The sequence below is a fragment of the Mus caroli genome, chromosome 10, assembly GCF_900094665.2.
Source record: "Mus caroli chromosome 10, CAROLI_EIJ_v1.1, whole genome shotgun sequence".
Classification (NCBI taxonomy): Eukaryota; Metazoa; Chordata; class Mammalia; order Rodentia; family Muridae; genus Mus; species Mus caroli.
The window spans coordinates 121,423,575-121,440,166 of NC_034579.1; the positions used below are offsets into that span (position 1 = coordinate 121,423,575).

The 16,592-nt window shown below is 40.2% G+C and overlaps 1 protein-coding gene across 1 annotated transcript; it reads right to left on the bottom strand.

The window, feature by feature from the left end:
- Positions 1-6,501: 6,501 nt before the first annotated feature.
- LOC110302777 (olfactory receptor 6C4-like) lies at positions 6,502-8,193 on the bottom strand. The gene is made up of 2 exons (XM_021173513.1): positions 8,135-8,193; positions 6,502-7,447 (listed from the first exon to the last, which is right to left on the bottom strand). The coding sequence occupies exons 1-2, from the start codon at positions 8,191-8,193 to the stop codon at positions 6,502-6,504; spliced, it is 1,005 nt and encodes a 334-aa protein (XP_021029172.1).
- Positions 8,194-16,592: the final 8,399 nt, after the last annotated feature.

The following is a 16,592-nucleotide window of genomic DNA, read 5'->3' on the forward strand; positions in this document are numbered from 1 at the left end:
TTTTGTTGAGTATAGCCTTTTGTAGAAGGATCTGATGGTGTTTTGGATTTCTTCAGGATCTGTTGTTATGTCTCCCTTTTCATTTCTGATTTTGTTTATTAGGATGCTGTCCCTGTGACCTCTAGTGAGTATGGCTAATGGTTTATCTAGCTTGTTGATTTCCTCAAAGAGCCAGCTCCTCGTTTGGTTGATTCTTTGACTAGTTCTTCTTGTTTCCACTTGGTTGATTTCACCCCTGAGTTTGATTATTTCCTGCCATCTACTCGTCTTTTGTGAATTTGCTTCCTTTTATTCTAGAGCTTTTAGGTGTGTTGTCAAGTTGCTAGTGTGTGCTCTCTCTAGCTTCTTTTTGGAGGCACTCAGAGCTATGAGTTTTCCTTTTAGAAATATTTTCATTGTGTCCCATAAGTTTGGGTATGTTGTAGCTTCATTTTCATTAAACTCCAAAAAGTCCTTAATTTCTTTCTTTATTCCTTCCTTGAACAAGGTATCATTGAGAAGTGTGTTCAGTTTCCACGTCAATGTTGGCTTTCTATTATTTATGTTGTTATTGAAGATCAGCCTTAGTCCATGGTGATGTTATAGGATGCATGGGTCAATTTCAATATTTTTGTATCTGATGAGGCCTGTTTTGTGACTAATTATATGGACAATTTTGGAGAAGGTACCATGAGGTTCTGAGAAGAAGGCATATCCTTTTGTTTTAGGATAAAACGTCCTGTAGATATCTGTTAAATCCATTTTTTCATAACTTCTGTTAGTTTCCATGTGGTTCTGTTTAGTTTTTGTTTCCAGGATCTGTCCATTGGTGAGAGTGGGGTGTTGAGATCTCCCACTATTATTGTGTGAGGTACAATATGTGCTTTGAGCTTTACTATAGTTACCTAAAAGAAAATGGATGCCCTTGAATTTGGAGCATAGATATTTAGAATTGAGAGTTCATCTTGGAAGATTTTACCTTTGATGAGTATGAAGTCCCCCTCCTTTTCTTTTTTGATAACTTTGGGTTGGACGTCAATTTTATTAGATATTAGAATGGCTACTCCAGCTTGTTTCTTCAGACCATTTACTTTGAAAATTGTTTTCCAGCTTTTCACTCTGAGGTAGTGTCTGTCTTTTTCCCCCGAGATGGGTTTCCCTTATGCAGCCAAATGTTGGGTCCTGTTTGTGTAGCCAGTCTGTTGGTCAATTTCTTTTTATTGTGGAATTGAATCCATTGATATCAAGAGATATTAAAGAAAAGTAATTGTTGCTTCCCATTATTTTCATTGTTAGAGTTGGCATTCTGTTCTTGTGGCTGTCTTCTTTTAGGTTTGTTGAAGGATTACCTTCTTGCTTTTTCTAGGACATGGTTTCTGTCCTTGTATTGTTTTTTTTTCTGTTATTATCCTTCGAAGTGTTGGACTTGTGGAAAGATAATGTATGAATTTGGTTTTGTCGTGGAATACTTTGGTTTTTCCATCTATGGTAATTGAAAGATTGGTTAGGTATAGTAGCCTGGGCTGGCATTTGTGTTCTCTTAGTGTCTGTATAACATCTGTTCTGGATCTTCTGGCTTTCATAGTCTCTGGTGAAAAGTCTGGTGTAATTCTGATAGTCCTGCCTTTATATATTACTTTACCTTTTTCCCTTACTGCTTTTAATATTCTATCTTTATTTAGTGCATTTGTTGTTCTGATTATTATGTGTCTGGAGGAATGTCTTTTCTGGTCCAGTCTATTTGATTTCTGTAGGCTTCTTGTATGTTCATGGGCATCTCTTTCTTTAGGTTTGGGAAATTTTCTTCTATAATTTTGTTGAAGATATTTTCTGGCTGTTTAATTTGAAATTTTTCTTTCTCATCTACTCTTATTTTTGGCAGGTTTGGTCTTCTCATTGTGTCCTGGATTTCCTGGATGCTTTGAGTTAGGATCTTTTTGCATTTTGCATTTTCTTTGATTGTTGTGGAGATGTTCTCTATGGAATCTTCTGCACCTGAGCTTCTCTCTTCTATCTCTTGTATTCTGTTGCTGATGCAGGCATGTATGGTTCCAGATTTCTTTCCTAGGTTTTCTATCTCCAGCGTTGCCTCACTTTGGGTTTTCTTTATTGTGTCTACTTCCCTTCTTAGGTCTAGTATGGTTTTGTTAATTTCCATCACCTGTTTAGATGTGTTTTCCTGTTTTTCTTTAAGGACTTGTAACTCTTTAGCAGTGTTCTCCTGTATTTCTTTAAGTGAGTTATTAAAGTCCTTTTTGATGTCCTCTACCATCATCATGAGATATTCTTTTAAATCCATGTCTATCTTTTCAAGTCTGTTGGGGTCCCCAGGACTGGCTGAGGTGGGAGTGCTGGGTTCTGATGATGGTGAGTGCTCTTTGTTTCTGTTAATATAATTCTTACATTTGCCCTTGCCATCTGGTAATCTCTGCAGTTAATTGTACTAGTTGTCTCTGGTTAGAGCTTGTTCCTCTTGTGATTCTGTTAGCCTCTATCAGCAGACCTGGAAGATTAGCTCTCTCCTGAGTTACAGTGGTTAGAGCACTCTCTGCAGGCAAGCTCTCCTCTTGCAGGGAAGGTGAACAGATATCTGGTGCTCGGACCTGCCTTCTGGCTGAAGATGAAGGCTCGAAACAGGGCTTGTCCCAGAATTTGTGTAGCTTCTGTAGTCCACACTCTCACCTGCGCAGACTAGTCTTGGCAGGATCCGGGAACCACGATGCCCCAGGTACTGTGGCAAATCCCTCCTGTGCAGGGTGGACACCTCTCTTCTGGCAGGGAAGGTGTCCGGATATCTGGAGCCTGAAACTCGGTCTGCCTCAGAAGCTCTGTGGCTTCCGCCTGTCCCAGAAGCTGTTAGCCACTGCAGTTCACACTCTCACCTGCGCAGACCAGTCTCGGTGGAATCCCAGAGCCAAGATGTCTCCCCCAGATGCTGTGGCAAAACCCTGTATTTCTTTAAGTGAGTTAATAATGCCCTTCTTAAAATCTTCTACCACCATCATGAGATATGATTTTAAATCCAAGTCTTGCTTTTCTGGTGTGTTGGGGTATACAGGACTCACTGTGGTCAGCATACTGGGTTCTGATGATGCTCAGTGGTTCTTGGTTTCTGTTAGCAAGATTCTTATGTTTGCCTTTTGCCATTTGGTAATCTCTGGTGTTAATGTTCAAGTTGTCTCTGACTGGAGATTCTTCCTCCTGTGATTCTGTTAGCCTCTGTCAGCACTCCTGGGAGTCCAACTCTTACCTGAGTCCCAGTGGTCAAAGCACTCTCTGCAGGCAAGCTCTCCTCTTGCAGGGCAGGTGTCCAGAAGTCTGGAACTCTGATCCACCTCCTGAGTCCTGGGGTCAGAGCCCTCCCTGTAGGCCAACTTTCCTCTGGCAAGGAAGGTGCCCAGGGGGGTCTGGGTTTCAGCTCCGCCTCCTAGCTGAGGATGAAGGCCTGAAGGGACCCTGTCCAAGAAGCTTTGTTGCTTCTGTTGTCCACGTGCTCTCTAGTGATCATGAGGTCCTGGGTTTGCTTGGGGTCCTTCAGTGTGGAGAGTACTCTGGGGCCCTAGATGCCCTTGGCCAGGTTCATGTGGAAGATGGCAGAGCTGGCTCCGACCTGAACAGATTCCCGACTCTGGTCAGGCAGGGTTCCTTTGTCCCTGTTCCTGCTGGCACAAGACCCTCCGCAATTCTTTGGAGCTGATGTTGCGGTCCACTCACCCGTGATCCCGAGGTGATTCCGAGGTCCTGCGGCATTTAGAGTCCTCTGGGGTTCTTGGCAGCCTCCACCAGCTTCAGGCAGAAGATCATGTATTTCTTTCTAAAATAAGCTTGTAAAATAGTAGACTTTTATTTAGCTTTCCCAGATGTCCTCAGTGTTACTTAGCCCTGCCTCCACCCCTCTTCTGGCTTGCTATAACATTCTCTTTCCCACAAGTGTTCACCCATTATTCTCTTTTCTTCTTTTATATCTCTTGTGTTCTATTTATCACCCACCCCCTTAAGTGCTCCATTTCCTCCTGATGGTCATCCTCTGATAATATGGCTTCCACAGAGGCTCTGAATTAAACACAGATGACTAAGAATTTGAAGTCACAGAGTAAATATTCACAGTTTCTCTTTCTGGTTCTGGGTCATCCCACTCAGTGTAATTTTTCTATTTCTACAAATTGAACTGAAAATTCCATACCTTAGTGCTCACGTTCCCTAGATGACCAGTCTGGAGATGGCATAATGAGAGGTTTGACTTGCAATGGTGTCTGCGAGGCTTTATTCTCATATTCTCTGTGTTGTGTAAAATTATAAATAGATATGTCTATGGATGTAGGACCTATGTATGCCTAGACTTGGGAATTTTCTTCTAATTCCAAGTATTTGGTTGCAGCAAGCCCCTCTCCTCTGTCAATGTGAACATTTTTGGTACAGAATCTGGAAAACTGCAAGTGACTGAGAACCATATATATTGTCTGTTTGACCTTTTGCTTTTTGTCCTCTCCCCTGGACTCCTAGTTTCTTGTCTTGCTTCAGATAATGGTTGTGTCAGGATCTGTGATATACAGCACAGTGAGGTGGCTGGTACACTGAGTGACCATGGTTTTCAGTTGCTGAATCTCATGGTTTGTCTTGATGGCACTTACTTTGTCTCTAGTTCATCTGACAAAAACATAAGCATTTAGAATGTGTCACAACAAGGACTCATGTTTACACATCTGAACACTAGGTTCAGGTTTAGAAGCAAGGTGACATAAGGAGCCAAATACTTTGTCTGCTGAGAACTAGTAGGATGTTTGCATGTATGATCGTCCATATTATTTGTATTCTCCCCCTCCCCCACTATGTAGCCTTGGTTGGCTTGGAATTCACTATGTAGACCAGGCTGGTCTTGAACTTATAGAGTTCCATTTGCCAATGTCTCCTGTATGTTGGGATTAAGCGTGTGTCACTTTTCCATGTAAACATGGCACCCTCAGGGCTAATGCAAGAAAGATGGTACAGATTGACACCCTTTATCTTTTCAGGTGCACTTAAAAGAAACACAGGATCAGTGAGATATCTCAGAGGATAAAAGCACTTTAGGACAAGTCCCATGACTTCTTTCCCATACCTGGGACCCACTTTGTGGAAGAAGAGAACTGAGTCCTGCAACCTGCCCTTTAATGTTCACATATTCTCTGTTGTATGTATGTGCCTCCCTCCCTCCCAACATACACACACACACACACACACACACACACACACACACACACACACAGGTGGATAGAGACAGTTGGGATGATACAGAGCGTAAATAAATATGTAAATGAAAATGTAAGAAAATAAAAAAATAAAAATAAAGATAAGGAAATAATTAAAATTGAAGCTACTACATACGGTTTTCCTATTTTATTATAAATAGTGTTTATTGTTGAACAAACATAATGTGTTGCTAATATTAAAATTAAGAAATTACTTTTTTACATTTATATATTTTGTGTGTATATGTAGTGTATATGTGTGTATTTTTTGTGTTTAGTATAGGTGTATGTGTGTATGTTTGTGTGTGTGTGTGTATGCTCATGTGTAAGATCTTGTGAGTGGAAGTCTCAGAACACTTTGCAGGAGTCTTCTTTCTTTCTATCATGTTAGTACCAGGTGTGGCACTCAGGTTGTCATGTTTGATGGCAAGTGCCTTTAGTCACTGGCTTCCAAACTGAGAACCTATAAATTCCTGTAGCAAGCATGTTCAACAACAAATAATGAATTTCTCTATTAAATAGCTATATTATGAGAGATATGATCAGGGCAACAGCATTCATTTGTACAAATTTTTTTTTAAATATCTGTAGGCATATTTTATATCTATTTTATTTGGGCTCTATTATTTCTACCTCCCTTCCAAACCTTATTCCTTCCAATACACCAACACTAGGTAAGAGAGAAAGGTTAGAGGAGAAATGGGGCACAGGTCTCTTTAAACTACTTCCTGATGAATAGGGATGTTAAGTTCCTTGAGGCAAGTTCAATATTCATAGTTAGGATATCTCCAACTTTTTGTTTCTTTTCTCTGGACCACCAGAGGAGTAGGAACCAGTAGGAGGAACAGCTATGCCTTCTCACTCCCCCTTCTCCTCCTCTTCTTTCAGAGTGCTGCTTCCCTCTGGGCTCTGGGCTCTGGCATTTTTACTCTGAAGTCTCCAGAGTCTTCAGAATTAAACCATCTGAAGCTGGCAGAATCACACCCCTGCCAGACACCACACAAGACAAATAGCCTGCTGCTGTGGATAATCTGAGGCAACCCCATATCCCACACCCGGGATTAAAACAAAAACATGTTTATATAACATAGCTGGATTTTTTAGAAACTAAACTCTCATTACAAACATCTTGCTCAAAGGTCATTGGTAAGTCTAAAATGTAAAGTTGAAATGTCTTCATGGCAAATTCATCTCAGGTGATGCATTAACTGGGAGGAGAGGCTGGCCTTGAGCGTCTGTGAGGATGGACTCTAACTACTGTCCAGAACTCCCCTTTAGTCTGGGGTCATCAGATTCACTGGAGATTTACAATCTTCCTAGTGATATCCTTGAAGCTTTGCTTCACCTGCTTATTCCTTAGAGTGTATATGAATGGGTTCAGTAAAGGGGCAACTGAGTTATTGAGTACAGCTACCCCTTTATTGAAGGCAACCCGTTCTGTGGCTGAAGGCTTTATGTACATGAAGATGCAGCTTCCATAAGAGAGGGAGATGACAACCATGTGGGAGGAACAAGTGGAAAATGCCTTCTTCCTCTGCTGTGCAGATGGGATTTTCAGAATGGTCCTGATGATGCGTGTGTAGGAGAAAATCACCAGCACCAGAGTGACAATCAAGGTCACCACTGCTAAAACAAAGTCAAAGAGTTCCAGCAGCCTTGTGTCAGAACAAGCTATTTCTATGAGGGGCCCATAGTCACAGTAATAATGATTGAGCACATTGGATGCACAGAAATCCAATTGACTGGTCAGGATGATTGGGAATAAGATGATTAGGAACCCACTCATCCAAGAGCAGAGGACCAGCAGGGTGCAGACCCTGTTGCTCATGATGGTGGTGTAGTGCAGGGGCTTGCAGATGGCCACATAGCGGTCATAGGACATGGCAGTCAGGAGGTAAAACTCAGTGGCTCCAAAGAGGATGGCAAAGAAGTACTGAGTGAAGCACCCAGCAAAGCTGATGGTCTTGATTCCTGTGGAGATGCTGAAGAGCACTCGAGGAGTAAACGTGGATGTGAAGGAGATTTCGAGGAAGGAGAAGTTCCTGAGGAAGAAGTACATGGGTGTCTGGAGGTGGGAATCAAGCAGCGTGAGGACGATGATGGTCAGGTTCCCCAGAACGCTGAGTATGTATGTGAGGAGAAGAAATAGGAAAACACAGACTTGAAGCTCTGGAGCGTCTGTGAGTCCCAGCAGAATGAATTCAGTCAAAGTCTGATTTTTAATGGCTAACACTGGCTGCCTGTGAATACACAGATGTGTTGAGTCAGTGATAGGACAGGAGTCTAGAATATTTAAGATGGGTTAATCTTTTTCTATAGAATTGCAGGAAACGTCTTTCCCTCAGGCTGCAGGAGCCATCTTACTAGCCTGAGAATTTTCTATGGTGCTTTTCTTTAATTTTTTTTTTTTAGTTGTAATTTCTGCATGCTTTTCTTTTAAACAAACACCCAAATTATTTTCTGTTTTTAAGTTTCATTTGAACTAGCCTCTACTCAAAAACAATTCAGTTACATTTTTTGACAATTTCATTTATGTTTATAATGCATTCTGCTTATTGTTTCTCCCCCACCCTCCTTTATCACCCACCCCTCCTCTCGACCTGTCACTTTCCCAGGACATTTAGTTTTGTCTTCTGACTGATCCACTTAGTTTAACCAAGGCCAATTGTTTGATGTTGGATTGGAGCCTAGTGAGTTTATCAGAGAATACACAATAGAAGCATCCTTGTACTTTTGATCTTTTATTATGTTAATTAATTCTGTAATGATGTCTTGCCTATATTACTCACTTGACTCCAGTGGGAGAAGAAATGAGGTTAACTCACAATTGAAGAACCTTTTAGTAGGCAAATAATTTCATTAAAATTATAGTTAAGTGAAAAGTCCCACCTTCCATCTGAGTTTTGGAGTTTGTGGTCCATCATTACCAGCATCCTTTCTGTTCATTGGCTTTGGGGATCTCCTTGTCATGTCCCATTTCTTCCATCCTAGATGGTATCATCCAAAGAACAGATGATGCATCTTCTGTTAGATTACTGTTCCTGCATTTGTCCTGTACTTATATTTATTGGTAAGTGGTTTTATTGTGGCTAGAAAACAAAATTTAAAGTCAAAAGATACAAACCTCATTTAAGAGTTTCTGATGAAAACTTTAGATAGATGGGGTTGTTTACATTCTACTTTGAGAACTTGAGGAATTAGCTTTCATTTAGATGAGGAGTATTTTTCTGAATATTTATGGAACTATTATAAGAGCCCCATTTATTTGACTTTTCCTAGAGTCTTTTCCATAACTCTGGAGTTCTCAGTTCCTTATCAAAGGTATGTGCAGTAGATAACTCAATGTATAATTTTGACACAATCTTCTGCATTCACCATTTTTTAAAGATATTTCTGCTTGAGACTTATGAATAAGATAATGTGCTATAAGTTGCCTCTGTGTGACCCAGTGAAGAAGAGTCAGAATAAGAAAGACAATAACATCTGAAGGAGAAAAAGGAGAGCTTTGGAAATTGTGCACAGTAGTGATAGGGTCCCTACATATGTAGAAAAACACAGTCAATGCATGGGAAAGAGCTCACTGGACAACTGAAGCTCCACCCTAGAGGATCTATGATAGTGGCCAGGGGTGTGGGAGCTGATTCTTATTTAAAATCAAGTCAGATGAGAATTCTTTGTCATTTCTGACCTCAGGATGATCTCAAAGCCCTCAACAGCTTTGATTGTATCTGTCCATCTTGGTGACATGGCAATTACTTTGGAATTTAGAGTCATCAGTGGCCATTCTGTATGATTTAGAGGGCAGTGGAAGGATGGTGTCTTAGTTAGGTTTTTATTATTGTGAAGAGACACTATGAGTGAGGCAACTTTTATTAAGGCAACCATTTAATTGGTGCTGGATCTTAATTACAGAGGTTCAGTCCATCATCCTCATGAAGTCATCCAGGAGGAGACTGTCTTCAACAGGCAGCCAGCAGGAGGCTCTGGATCACATTGGCCAGAAATGAGCACAAATATGAGACCTCAAAGCTCCACCTTCACAGTGACACACTTCCTCCAATAAGGCCACACCTCTTAATAGTGCTACTTCCCATGGGCCAAGCATATCCAAATCACCACAGATGGCATTTTTTTTTTTTAGAGGAAACCTATTACTCAAAACCGAGATACTGTAGGAGTTTGAGAACTAAGAATCACCAGAAATCAGAGAACCTTGAATTGAACCAGCCACAGTCTCAGAGAGAGACACAGCTTATGGGGGCAAGAGTGGAGGGCAGGAGGGTCAGGTGCTGACAATTGCAGGATGCTTGGCTCAGAGAGTGATGTGAATGACTCCACCCTCAGGGAGGGAGCAGGTTTTAGTTGAGATTATTACTTGAGTTTGACAGTCCCAAGTCTGTGCTCAGGTCAATTGACTTCTGAACCACCTACCTGCCCTTCAGTGTTGTAGAGCCTCCAAATTCTGAAGCTCCAGAGGAATACTTGACAACTAGACAAAGGCAGGCTCTTCACCTGTGCAAATCTCTGTACTCTGGCTGCTTCTTACAATCTCAATACAAAGAAAGGCACTAAGACTAGAACATAGATGAAACTTCAGAGAGGGAATGCAGAGTCCATTTTTAAAAGGATCAAGGTTACTATAGGTGACTCAAACCCATTAACAAAGTAAGAAAATCAATTCAACATCTAGACAGGAATGTTACCAAAGTTAAAAAAATGGTTAATAACTTGTAGAAATTCAACAAAAACAAAGAAGAATTGAGCAAGAAATGGAGAAACTAAACAGAACTGAGAAAGAACTAAACAGAAAATTTAGAAATGGAAGAATCAAATAACTAAAAGCAGAATAGCAGAAAACATTAATAAAAGATCATTCAGAAGAATAAATTTTAAGAATGGAGTTGAGATGATAACATATTCTGACTTACAGAAAGAGAAACATGGAATGAATTTGATTCAAATTTCTAAGAAGTCTGTGACATTCAAGAGCCCAAAGCTAAGGATCCACTGATGTCGATCGAAGAGGGAGCTGGTACATTCACTGGACATAGTTATTTTATTCAATGAAATTATAGTAGAAATATTCCAAACCAAGAGAATAAAATAGACACTAAACACAGAGAACATGATAGGACCAGAGCATAATCATTCCAGAGCATATGGGAAGATGTCAAGAGTAAAAAGCAAAGAAACTTTACCAAAAGTTGTAAGGGACAAAAGACCAACTGAAACACCCAGGCAGAAACAACAGGGTAGCCTCAGATCTCTCGTTCTAAAAGCTGGAAAACATAGAATGATGTATACTCAGCATTAACTCTCTCTAAAAATTGATGGGTAAATAAGGGTATTTCATATAAACCCAAAGTAAAGCTATTCATTGACACCAAGAGAGCACTGCAGATGTTTATTAAAGAGCTGTTACAGTGGACCAAGAACAGTTTTATGTATGAGAACACAGCAAAGAATACCTTGTGAACAGATGAACTGAGTGGACTTGGGGAGGAAACATCAGTTCTGTCCCACACAGCATTGGAAATTGGCTGGAAAGACAGTGTGTATAAAGCTTATTTTGTCATAGAATTATCCCTGTGTTAAGTTTTCAGTTCAATGAGTGATCTGTTAGGGAAGGAGAGAGATCAAATGATTTCAGGAGGGACTTTTAGGTAATGCTTTGCATTCTCCTGTCAGGGGAGGGACTTGTCCATGACTGGGACTTCCTCTCATATTCCCTCATCCTCCTGGATAGGTGCTGTCTCTTTCCTTATCTTTATAGAATAGTCTCAGCACATAAACAGGAAAGGCACTCCACATCACTGGTCCTGTTACTCTTTTACAGAAAGGTTAGTGTTCCACTCAGAAGCCTTGACTATCAAGAATATTTTGTACTTTATATGGTTTTGATTTTCAAGATCACTGTAATAAAGAAACCCAATGCCCCATTGCTGAGCATATCTGAACCTTCAGGGACATATCTTTTGTGTTGTCTCCAAGAATGTACAATTAACAAGACATAGAGTCCAATCTTCTTGAAGTTTCAGGCTCTGGCATCTCCTGGTAATTATTATTATTTTTGTAAAGAGTTCCATGTTATCATTTGAAACAGTATGTGCACATTCTACCTAATTCTGCAGTAGTAATTTTGCAAAGGTATTTGTTTTGGCTTTGTAAATAATAAAAGTTGAAAAAAATTGAGTCAGATTTGTACTGTGTAGCTCAGGCTGTTCTCATTCTCTCTCCACCTCCTGCATCAGTCTCCCAAGAATATAAGTACTGAGCTTAGAAGTATGCACTGTCATGCTTGGCTAAAAGTTAGAAACAATGTGAACTAGCATTAATATAACACTTTTGCTATCTATGAATTACAAAATGAAGTACAGATCAATAAAAATGAGAGGAAAAACACTTATCAAACTCATTTGGAAAGATGTATTTGATACAGTGCTACGGGCATAGTCACACAGATCTGAAGGTAGAAATCATTAACTGGAGCCATTTTGTTTTATATCTGTCACTATTGTTTCAATGTTGCAAAACAAGCATGTGTTTTAATAAAAAGAGGTACAACTTCATGATTTAACATCACAAAAAGTAATGCTAATGCAGCTATAAAGTCAGACTATACGTACCTTTGGCTTGTAGAACAAATTCTATGTGATTCTAATCCTGAGTGTCCATGAGAAGCATCGTGACTTAAGAGACAGGAATGGATGGAAAGTGGTGTAAAGCTTAACTTGCCTGCTTGTGCATCATTGCTTTTTAATGAAATAATTATTTACAACAATTCACGAATTTAAGAAACTTTAATAGGCCAAGCCTACTCATCTTACTATTTATCAATTTAGCACTCAGTTATCACTTCCTTCCATGTTAACATAAATGTATTAATTTACTGATAGCTTCCCATCTAGCATCTCTTTTCTGTGACTCATTCAAGTTATGAATTAATAAATTGTGAATAAAATCCCACAAAGGAGTATGTCTTCAGAGCCCCACTTTCTGTGTTCTAATTTGTCTGAGTCTGGTTATGTGCTTTCTCTCTGATTAGCAGATTTGAGCATCTTTAGTGCAGCAGTCTTATTAATTTGCTTATTTGTTTGAAACAGGGTCTTGCTATGAGTTCAAGTGATCTTGTGTCAGTCCTCTGAATAACTCAGACTATAAGGACATTTCACTAGAGCTCATTTCTAAAGCATATTTAAACAACTCAATTCAGAGGAGACCCTAGGCATGTCAGTTGAGGAAAGAAGTGAAAATCTCAGGAGACCCACATCAAGAGTGTGCTAATGAGCAGTAGTAGTTGCCAAGAACCTTTAACTTAAGCTTTTAATAGGAGAGTGGTGAAGAAGTTTAAAAAGACTCTGAGGAATCTAACAAGAAGTCATCAGCAAATGAGGGAAGAAGTGTCACTTTCTTTACTTCAGTAACCGCTGCCAAGATGTTCATGATCCTGCAAATAATGATCCTGTATATTCATGCATGAAGCTCAATTAGCCCAGTGGGGTTCTGGGAACAATGAGACTCTGGTAGTAGTTGTGTGAAGATGGAGTTTCCCAGAGGAAATGACAATTACCTGATAATCACTGAGCTCTAGTGCACAGGCTAAGACAAATCATAACACCATGTTTGGATGATAAGGAATTTGAACCTCCATCTCTCTCCTTGGATTTTAATCTCTCATTGGCTACCTCAGATGTGGTTTGCTACTTTGATCACTTAGTGGACTTCTTGTCTTTACAGGAGATGGACGTTTTTCAGCCCAATATGGAATTGGCCATACCTGGGGCATGACTAAACTTTTGTAGAGGAGGTTGGAGGGCTTCTGATGTGGGGTTTGACTACGGTAAGTGGCAGGCTCATCCATTCTCATGGGAATAATGAAGGTTTGTGGGTGGAAATGGAACGCAGTCTGAGGAAAGAAGGTCCAGTGACAGAACTAACGTGGGATCCAGCTCAAGAGGAGGTCGCAATGTCTGACACTTTTACTGAGGCTGTGGAGAGCTCACAATAATGGATCTATCATGACTGCCCTGTGAAAGATACAACAAGCAGCTGAAAGAGTCAGATGCAGATATTTGCACCCGACCAATGGAGAGAAGCAGCTGACCCCAGTTGTTGAATTAGGGAAGGGTGAAAGAAGATGACGATAAGGTAATCCTGTAGGAGGACCAGCAGTCTCAATTAATCTGGACCCCTGATATCTCTCAGACACTGGACCACCAACCAGGCAGCATACACCAGCTCATATGAGGTCCCCAACACACATACAGAAGAGGACTTCCGGGCCTGTGTTCATTCAGAGATGATGTACCTAACCTCAAGAGACTGGAGGCCCCAGGGAATTTAGAGGTCAGGTTGGGTGGGTGTTTGGGGCATCCACATGGAGACAGGGTGGGGTGGGGATGAGATGTGGGCTGTGGAGCAGATGGAGGGTGGGTGTGTGGGTGTGAGAAATGGAATATGGAGTGTAAAAAGTAAATTAAAAATAAAATAAAGTATTAAAAAAATCTACTGAAATTCAATGGGAAACAAAAGAAGAAACCAAACCAAACCAATTAACCAAACTAAACAACAACAACAACAACAACAACAACAGCAACCAAGAAAGTTGAGGGATTCATTTGGAAGAAGAAGGGTTTTGGTGGGTGAAGGAGGGTGTTGAGATAGGTCAGGGAGGTGAAGATGAACAAATTAATTATATATATGAATGAAATTGTAAAAGATAAAAAATTAGCAAAATACAAGTCTTAAATAAATGACAGTGACAATAATGATTAAAAATAATAGCAGGAAATAGGAAATAAGTTGTCTTCTGTGCAGTTGATTTTTTGTTGGGCATAATGCTTTTGCTTTTGCTTTCTGTTGCTGTGGCAAACTCACACATTGGTCAATGAGCATGGGTGATGGGCAGGTTGTAGCACCTTGTCCTGCAGTTCCTCTTCTTTCCGAATAGTACTTGTACCTTGATAATAGTCTTGTGATGGGAGATTAGGGATCCTGTGTCTTTCCTTTTGTTTCCTCCAAAAGACTGTCCTTCAAAGTACTTATGGGCATTCTTGCTTAATCATTTGTAACATTAAAAAAATCCAACCAGCCCCAGTCTCTAGATTTCTACATGGAGATAATTGCCATGTGACTCTGCCAACACTAGTTGAATGTCCCTTTGACAAGAGGGTTTTCATCTTTGCTGATGGAGAGGCACAAGGTCTTGGAAAGGTCAGCGCTTGCCTTTGGCCAAGGACCTGCATGTAACAGCAATTTTAGCTTCTGTTTGCTGATTTGAGGCTGCTTATAGACAACCAATCTACTTTTACCTTGTGAAGCTTTGCCCCCAACTTATTTGATTTTAGACAGGGGAATCTAAAACTTACATGTGGCAATCATAAACATCTGAGGAAGCTAATGTAATACATAATTAGAGCATACACAAGTCGTTAGAGAGACATTACACTGAGAGGTTACTGGAGGGCCACACATATACACTATTAGAGTAGAAATAAAAAAAACTGAGAGGTAATAATAAAGCAAGAACAGTATGATAAGGAAGAAAGGCTTGTGCAAGCTACTACAGACTTTTGAGTAGCATTTCTTTGTGGGTAATACTTGATCTAGGAGGCTAGAAAGAGATTGTTCTATAGTAGATATTGTGGGTCAGGGGAATCTAAAACTTACATGTGGCGATCATAAAAATCAAAATCACCATCCAAAATCACACTTCATTTTGGGAAAACTGGAGAATAATGAACTAGGCCAGAGTACTATCTACTAGGCATAGATTGGAGATCAACTCAAAGAATTATGATCTCTTTTTCTGGAATTTAGAGTTAGATATGGACTTTATATTGGAAAATTGTGTATGGTCAAGTTACTCACCACCTCAGGGTAAACAGGCAGAAAATGATATTGCAAGCAAATGGAAGTAAAAACCAAACATTAGTAGATATTCTCATGAAAGATCCTGACAGAATGTAAAAGCTCACAGAAGCCCTAAAATTGGCAAAATAGATTTCATTGTTAGTAGAACTAGCTTCACTGATTTAGAAAAATAGAGGTGCACAATGCTCTGGCCACTCCTCGAACCTGTGTGTCTGCCAATGTTCTGACCAGGTGTGTGCCCATTGCTGCACCTCACTGCCAGGTGTTTGTGATATTGGTTGCTATATTGGTTGCTGGGAAAGAGTCAGAAAATCTCCCCAGCAACCATAGTTGGGGCCAATCCAGAGTTGCTGCACCTTCATTAGACTCTTTCCTTGTTTCCCTCCCATACCCATTTCTTGAGGAATCAATCATTTTAGAATAGACATTGTTTAGATCTGGAAATCACCTACTTCCCCCCTTCTCATTTCCCCCTTAAGGACCTATAAAAACTGAAACCCCTTTGCCCTCAGGGTTGACTCCTCTACCCCTGCGTGGTATATGAGTCGTTCCCAGAGCTCCGATTTTCCCCGAATAAAGCTTCATGTAGTTTGCATCAAGCTTGGTCTATCGTGAGTTCTTGGGTGTCCGCTATTGTCCTGAGGCCTGAGCAAGGGACTCCTCTTAGAGTCTTTCACTCACATCTGGCAAGATAGACTTCAGAAGACACAATGAAGGTTACTTTACAAACATTAATGGAATAATATACCAAGAGGATATTACAATTTAAACATATGCACTCCAAATACAGGCCCATTTATTTTCATGCTACAAATATTACCAGATGTTAATACAAGAAATTAACCACAGCACAGTGACTGTGGGTGACTTCAATACTGTAGTTTCATCAATAGATATGTCATCTGGACAATCCTCTAGCTCTGAAAAAAAAAAGAAAACAAAAACCTCCAGAAACATTGGATTTATTTTATGTTCTTATAAACCAAATGTATTTAGCAGCTACCTGTAAAACATTCTATCCACTACAGAACACAAATAAACAGCCTATGGAACTTTCTAAAAATTGCTCAAATATTAGTATACAAAATAAGTCTCAACAAATATGAAAAAATAAAAGTTACACCCAAAGCCGGGCATGGTGGCACATGCCTTTAATCCTAGCACTTGGGAGGCAGAGGCAGGTGGATTTCTGAGTTCGAGGCCAGCCTGGTCTACAAAGTGAGCTCCAGGACAGCCAGAGCTCTACAGAGAAACCCTGTCTCAAGACAAAACAAATAAACAAACAAAAAAACCACGCCCCCCCAAAAAAAGTTACACCCTATATTCTGTTTGACTGCAGTGAAAAAAACCTGGATATTAACAGCAGTAAAAGGTACATGAGCAGCTGGGTAGTGATTGCAGACTTCTTTAATTCCAGCACTTGGGAGGCAGAGGCAGGCAGATTTCTGAGTTTGAGGCCAGCCTGGTCTACAAAGTGAGTTCCAGGACAGCCAAGGCTACACAGAGAAACCC